The sequence below is a fragment of the Dendrobium catenatum genome, unplaced genomic scaffold, assembly GCF_001605985.2.
Source record: "Dendrobium catenatum unplaced genomic scaffold, ASM160598v2 fragScaff_scaffold_1063, whole genome shotgun sequence".
In the NCBI taxonomy this organism is placed as follows: Eukaryota; Viridiplantae; Streptophyta; class Magnoliopsida; order Asparagales; family Orchidaceae; genus Dendrobium; species Dendrobium catenatum.
Window position 1 is genome coordinate 1,006,609 of NW_021319525.1, and position 8,068 is coordinate 1,014,676.

Here is an 8,068-nt window from a genome sequence, read left to right on the forward strand (position 1 = left end):
TTAAAATAATTCATAATATTCCATTGACAAATTTATTCAAGAGCATTAGTTAGCCTGCCACCTAAAAGAAGTGTGAGAAGTTTAAAAGCTGAGGTGGGTTGACAAACTAAACATCCTTCTTTATTAGCCAAAAAGTCAACCAGACTTGCCCAGACACTTGGAATCGCCACCTGCCTTGCTTTTCCTCGTGAACTAAATTGTCAACGCCAGCAGGTCAAGCTTTTACCCTGATTGGTCAACGAAGAAAAATATTAGGGGAGTTAGGTAGGCTGCTGTATTAGAACTTAGAAGGAATGAAAAGAAATGAAATAGGTAGATTGCAAATTATAATTCATGGATAAGAAATAAATTTAAAAAAAAATAATAAATAAAAATAAGTTTTATCATTATCTTGATAATAAGGGAGATTGAATGATTGATCAGATAGACATTAAATATTTATTATTAGTAGATATGTTCTAATTATAATGATAAACATTAGTGGTTGGCCGAGGTCGGATGTTTGGCTTAGTCATTTTCTATATAGAAAGGAAGACAAAATATAAAAGGTTTATAGAAGTAGGATGTTAATTATCGTTAGATGATATAACTAATGATGAGGAATCTCAAAGGTCTGATAATGTTGGTCAATCACTTGAGTATTCTCATTTATATGAATAGAGGCTAAGGCTTCGTTTGGAACGGCTTCTTACTGCTTCTTAAAGATTATTTATACTAGAAAGCTTCTTTAAGAAGCAGTAAAAAAGCTATCCCGAACGAAACCTAAGTAACTAGAAATATGGGGTTAGGATATTGATGCATTTCTAATGTTAGACATTGGTCTTGGGTTAGCATGGGATGAGCATAAATAAGGAAGGCCAAAACTTAGGCAACATTAGGAGATCAACTTAATTGTTATCCTTATAGTGGAGGAAATTCAACGGCTAAAAAAATGGGTGATGAATATTAATGATAAGTGTATTAGATTTTAGCGGGTATTAGATATTAGCACCATGTAAACGGCTCCTTATGATCGTTACCTTTGTATTTACTCTTTTACCATTATTCTGTTTATATATACATGTATCTGTAATAGCATAGGTATGTTAATAATTAATATCACTTTCTCTGTTTTCCTCTTTCACGGTCTCTCCAGCCCTTCTTCCTCTTTCTCTTTCTTTCCTTTGCTCTCATGGTATCAGAGCCATAGAGGAAGTTCAAGAACCACATGGAATCCTTACCCCCTCCTTCCTCCTCCTCCTTCTCATCCGCGTCCTCCTCCACTCAAACCACCTCCACCACCGCAGGAATCTCCACCGGCATCCCCCCAAACCTCAAGTTTCTTGTCTCCAACATCAAGAACCTTGCTCCTCATCATCTCACGCCGGAGAACTACCCAATCTGGAGGGCGCAGATTCTACAGCAATTTACCGCAAATGGGTTCGCCGGACACCTTCTTGGCACCACTCCGGCTCCACCCGATCCAGCTTCTCCCGAATACGCTCAATGGCTTGTTATTGACAGCAATCTCCTTTCAGCACTTTTTGCAACAGTATCTCAATCCATCTCGCCGTACATTATCACCTCCTCCACCGCCACGGCCGCATGGACTGTTCTTGAAAAGCGACTTCAACCGACGAGTCGTTCCCGCGTCATTCAGCTCAAAAATGAGCTCTATCGCACGCAAATGAAGGATCTCTCCGTGCAACAATACCTTACACACATTAAGACAATCATCGATAACATCTCAGCCTCCGGCTCCAAGATCGAGTCCGAAGATGTCATGCTTCATTCTCAACGGACTCCCGTCGACATACAACTCTTTCAAATCGACAATCCGCAATTCTCTCCTACCAATCGACCTGGATACTTTCTACGCTTTACTATGCAACAAGGAGATTCACCTTCAGCAAGAAAATCTTCAAGAACCCTCACCTACCGCTCTCTACGCTGCCCCGTCTAACTCATCTCGCAATCGGAATAATAATAACAACAGGAGATTTACTAAACCCAAGAACCAACAATCACCACATACTCCCTCTGTTCCGACCCCAGCTTCCAACGCAGCACCTGCCTCGGCAAGACCCACCTGTCAAATTTGCGGCAAACTTGGGCATATTGCCCTCAATTGCTGGCATCGTCACAACCCCAAATACGCTCCCACCGACAATCGGCAACCTCGGGCTCTCTTCGCAAATCCGTCCGCTCAAGTCAGTCAAGATTGGATTCTTGACTCCGGTGCCTCCGCACACCTAACTCCCGACGCCAACCACCTCTACTACCCGACGGCTTACCATGGCTCTGACACGGTCTCCACCGCAAACGGTAACAACCTTCCTATTACCAATGCCGGTCAAGGTCTCCTTCCTTTGCCGGACAACGCTCGTAAGTTACAACTAAACAATCTCTTACACGTCCCTATACTCACTCACAATCTTCTTTCCGTCTCAAAACTTATTTCCGATAACTATGTTACTATTTCATTCGACGCTAACGACTTTGTCATAAAGGACTCACGGGACCACCGTCCGCTGCTTCATGGACATCTCAGTAACGGCCTCTATCACCTCCGCACCGTCCCAGCCACCAAGAATTCGGCTCTCATGGTCTCCTCCAACGCCCCGTGCAATTGGCATTCTCACCTAGGCCACCCGAACAAAGACACACACAACACTTTGTCTCGTTTAGTTCCGGAAATCTCTACTGTACATCACTCATTCTTTTGTAACTCTTGTAATTTGGCTAAAAGCCACAAGTTAGTTTTTAATAAAAGAGTTACTATTACTTCGGAACCCTTTGAGCTTGTTCACACCGACGTCTGGGGGCCGTCTCCTCACATATCCCTCGACGGTCATCGGTACTACATCATCTTTGTCGATGACTACACTCGTTATTTGTGGCTCTACCTTCTTCACACTAAAAATGAAGCTCTCACTGCTTTCAAGAACTTTCTAAATCTTATAAAAACTCAACACAATAAAACCCCAAAGATTCTTCGCTCCGACGGCGGAGGTGAATTCACTAGCTTCACCTTCCGCCACCTGCTACAGGACCACGGCATCACTCATCAGTTGACTTGTCCTCACACGCCAGAACAAAACGGCGTCGCTGAACGCAAACATCGTCACCTTCTGGACCTTACTCGCGCTCTTTTACATGAATCCGGTCTACCTAACAAGTTTTGGTCTTCTGCGCTCTCCACCGCCCACTACCTCATCAATAAACTTCCCTCCAAATCTATCTCTAATCAAATACCACAACAACGCCTCATCGGTACCTATCCGACCTACACACACCTTCGAACTTACGGCTGCTTATGCTATCCTTGGTTAAAGCCTTACTCCACGGACAAACTCGCCCCTATATCTCAACCTTGTGTTTTTCTCTGTTACTCACCTCAACAAAAAGGCTACTTATGTCACAATCTTACCACCGGTCGCACCTACACCTCCAGACACGTTATCTTTTATGAAACTCAGTTCCCATTCAAACATCACTCAACTAAGCCTATTCCGGACCAACAGGATCGTAGTTGTCCCATACCACCGCTTCTTCTAACACCTTCATCCAATATCACTCCTTCCCCTGCTACACACATTCCACTTCCACACACTATTGCCACCAACTCTGTGATTTCCGAACCACACTCTACACACATTCTGCCTTCACAGCAAGACCCTTCTCACATCTCACACTCGCCACCTGATACTCTCAGCTCGTCCCCACAACTCACTCCCACACCTCCTCCTGTCCATCACATGCAAACTCGACTTAAATCCGGTATTCGCAAACCCAAGCCGGTCTTCAATTTGCTCGCTCAAGTCACTCCCCCGGTTACTCCTCCTACTTACCTTCAGGCTCTCAAATCTGAACCATGGCGGGCGGCAATGCAGGCCGAATTCGACGCCCTTCATCAGCAATCTACCTGGTCGCTTGTTCCTCCCCCGTCAGGCAAGCCGGTCCTAGGTTGCAAATGGACTTACAAGATCAAGCTCCTACCCAATGGGAACGTCGACCGCTACAAGGCTCGCCTAGTTGCTCTCGGATACGATCAGAAATTTGGTATTAACTACAATGAAACATTCAGCCCGGTTGCGAAGATGCCAACAATCAGACTTCTACTTGCTCTATCCCTCAATCGCGACTGGCCTGTCTATCAACTTGACATTGCAAATGCCTTTCTACACGGAGATCTACCAGACGACATCTATATGCGCCAACCGCCGGGTTTCACCGATCCAACTCAACCAAACGCAGTCTGCAAACTTCACAAGTCTCTCTACGGACTAAAGCAAGCCCCAAGACAATGGTTTCAAAAGCTAACAACTTTCCTACAACAACTCGATTTTGGGTTTAGTCGTTCCGATCCTTCCCTCTTGATCTTTAATCAAAATGGTATTTACATATATTTGCTAATTTATGTGGACGATTTCTTGGTTACAGGCAACGACGATGCAGCTATTCGCTTACTCCTCACCAAACTCAAACAGCAATTCGCCCTCAAACAACTAGGGGACATTTCTCTCTTCCTCGGAATCCAGGTGACCCGTACTAAACATGGTTTCTTTCTCTCTCAAGCACACTATGCTACCAAAATCCTTAATGATGCAGGATATAAGGATTGCAAAGCTGCTCCAACTCCAATTACTCCTATCAATCACCAGAAGAAACCGAACTTACAGCCACATCCGGATCCGTCCCTATACCGACGCCTCGCTGGATCACTTCAATACCTCTCGATCACAAGACCCGACATTGCGTATGCCACAAACCGCGTCTTCCAACATATGCAAACACCGACCAAACAGGACTTCCACGAACTCAAACGACTGCTATGCTACATCAAGGGAACTCTCTCCTACGGCTTGCCTATCACTCATGGATCTCTGGATCTTCGCACTTACTCAGATGCGGACTGGGCTTCAGATACAACCGACCGGAAGTCGGTATCTTGCTTCTGCACTTTCATCGGCCCCAACCTCATCTCATGGACAGTGAAAAAGCAAGCAACCGTCGCCAAGTCTTCCACCGAAGCTGAGTACCGATCCCTCTCCGCCGCCGCGTCAGACGTCATATGGCTCAGAAGACTTGCCGCCGAACTTCAGCTAACACAGCAATCACCGACTACTATCCACTGCGACAACACATCGGCTATGGCCATAGCCAAAAATCCGGTCTTTCATGCCCGAACTAAGCACATCGAGATCGACTATCACTTCATTCGTCAGCAAATCAACTCCGGCAACATCAAACTCGCGCACATCTCCTCCGCCGATCAAATTGCCGACATTCTAACTAAACCGTTCTCGGTCTCTAGATTCATGGAATTACGCACCAAATTAACCACTCGATCACCGACTGCTTAATTTGAGGGAGGATATTAGCACCATGTAAACGGCTCCTTATGACTGTTACCTTTGTATTTACTCTTTTACCATTATTCTGTTTATATATACATGTATCTGTAATAGCATAGGTATGTTAATAATATCATTTTCTCTGTTTTCCTCTTTCACGGTCTCTCCAGCCCTTCTTCCTCTTTCTCTTTCTTTCCTTTGCTCTCATTAGACACGTGTTGATGAAGAGCATCATAAGTTGAGTGATTGACTTAGACATTATACTTAGAAGAGAAAATTTTAATCAATCATAATAAGAATAAACACACCAATGACACGTAAAAATTAAAAATTAGTGATTGGTGGGCGTTGGAATTAATGTTGATAGGCAAAAGCCATCAACATGAGCCCTATCAAGGTATGAGAGTTGTCCTAATAGTCATATGGCCAGGGAGGATGATCAATGACAAATGAGTCTGCATGGAGGATATATCTAGTCATGGGAGATGTGATCTTCTTAGAGAAAAAATGAAAAATATGACTAAAAGGGGAAAAAAAAAAAAGATAAAAGTTCGAGTAATTTTATTATAAAAACAAAAGATGAAAGCCATTCAGTGGTTTTCATCCTTTGTCCATTAGAGAAATTGCTGAAACAATTGAGACATCAAACTTTCTCCTTTCGCTCCATAAGCCCCTTTATACACATCCCAGAAATAGAGTTATGTGTTACAGTACTACTTTGTGATTTTAGCGTATTTTTTCAGAGATCGAATAAAATCCCAACATAACTGATTACACCTTTATTTAGATTTAACAATTATAATGTATTTCTTAAATTAAGAGTGAATATGATCTACATCTAATCATTAATATTATTTCATTAAAATTAGGTTTTTCTTTTCATTATTATAAGACTTTTATCTTAGATTGTGTTTTTATTTCAAGAAGATATTATTCTAAGATCATTAAATTTGCTGAAAATTATTCATATAATATTTTTATATGAGCATATATTAATAATTTAAAGAACAATATGAATGAAATAATTAAGAAATGTAATTCAGAAATTGAAACAGCAAGGAACAAAATATAATAGTAAATCTGAAACTCAGCAATATCATTAATAAAACTATTACATCTAATCACTAAATTCTCTGTTCTATCATCTGCTTCACCAGCAAAATGAACAGAGTCTAATTCTTCTTCCTCAACATCCATGGATTCCCTGAATAAAATTGCGTCTTTGTAGCCGTTGCTCTCAGCGGCGAAGTCGTCCCTTCCGCTCCCCGAACATTCACAGTCGTCGCTCCCTCCTCTGACTTCAATCCAGTTGTCATCCCACGCCCAGGTCGCCGGCGGGGACTCAAGCTGCCGGATTCTATCTGGTAAGTTCAATTCCAGTGAAGCTAGTCCCTCGTGCTCCTCCTCATCCTCTGTTTCCGAGTCCCATAATTCAAACTCCATGGTGCTCTTTGGGGAAATCCGCTTTCCCTGTTTCCAGCTGGAGCAGATCTCCTCTGATTCGACAATAAATGGGTGGCGGAGAAGCTGCTCCGTCGTCCACCTCTCCTTCGGATTTCTCCTCAAGCACTTGGACACAAAGTCCTTTCCTTTATCCGAAATCCATTCCGGCATCGCCGGCACGTCAGAAGAAAACGAAATTTTGTGAATAGCCGCAACTGGATTAGTAGCTTCCGGCCACGGTGACTTCCCTGTAGCCATCTCCACCACTGTGCACCCAAGAGACCAAACATCGCCGGCGATCCCCTGTTCCTCCCCTCGCACCACCTCCGGCGCCATGAACGCCGGCGTCCCCATCACCGACCGACAGCCATCACCAACTCTCCTTGCGCAACCGAAATCCGCAAGCTTGACGATGGCCTCGGAGCAGAGAAGAACATTCCTCCCCTTTACATCGCAGTGGGCGATGCCGTTCGAATGGAGGTAGGAGAGCCCGAGAAGGATCTGGCGAGTAAAAGATTGGATTTTTGGCTCGTCCAGACGGCCCGCGAGATCGGAGAGAGTTCCCCCTTCTGCGAGCTCGAGGAAGAGGCTGTAGGAGTCGCTGGAGATTTCAAAGCCGAGGCAGGAGATGATGTGAGGAGAGGAGAGGGAGGAGAGCATGCTCTGTTCTCTTTGAAGAAGAGCAGAGCGCGAGATGGGGGACGACTTGACTGCGAAGAGATCACCAGAATCGGCTTCCGCGGCGAGGCAGACGGTGGCCGTGGCGCCGCAACCGATGGTCTGGCCAACTTTCCAGCTACCTTTTGGTGCCATCTTCGATTGGGATCGTGTTTGCTTCTGCTTCTTCTGCTTGTGAAGTGGAAAAATCTGCTTTATGAGCTCTCCGTGTTCTCTTTCTCTATATATAGAGAGTGGCGGAGACGAAGTTAGAGGGATCGTCAACATGTTTGTGCTCTTTTCTTTGATCTTTTTCACGTTTCTTTTGAGTCTGATAGGTACAACGAACGTGTTGAGCAGGTGGGAAAGATACACGTTTCTCTTAAGTTTATTAAGTAAAGATTTTTTAAAAATTTAATGAATTTTTTTGGATTGGAATTCCCCTAAAAAGTTTATATTTCGGCACATTTAAATTTTTCTAAAAAAAAAAATTTGATGCAACGAACGCTATAATGACTGATGTGTAATTTGTCACGTGTGAAAATAAAAAGTGGTAAAAGAAAAAAAAAATTGAGAGGATTTATGGAGAAAGTTTTGGTTGAATAAATAAAGGGAGAACATTCTAATTCATT

General features: G+C 43.6%; 1 protein-coding gene across 1 annotated transcript; it reads right to left on the minus strand.

The window, feature by feature from the left end:
• Positions 1-5,936: 5,936 nt before the first annotated feature.
• Positions 5,937-7,659, minus strand: LOC110108552 (mitogen-activated protein kinase kinase kinase 18). Its single transcript, XM_020839235.2, has 2 exons — positions 6,349-7,659; positions 5,937-6,009 (listed from the first exon to the last, which is right to left on the minus strand). Exons 1-2 carry the CDS (start codon positions 7,590-7,592, stop codon positions 5,937-5,939), a joined length of 1,317 nt encoding a protein of 438 aa, XP_020694894.2. The 5' UTR covers positions 7,593-7,659.
• Between the last annotated feature and the right edge of the window lie 409 nt (positions 7,660-8,068).

Coding starts and splice junctions, on each gene's coding strand:
- LOC110108552 (XM_020839235.2), bottom strand. CDS start 7,592: ATGGCACCAAAAGGTAGCTGGAAAGTTGGCCAGACCATCGGTTGCGGC. Junction 6,010..6,348: donor TTCTTAATTATTTCATTCAT/ATTGTTCTTTAA, acceptor ATGTGTATAAAG/GGGCTTATGGAGCGAAAGGA.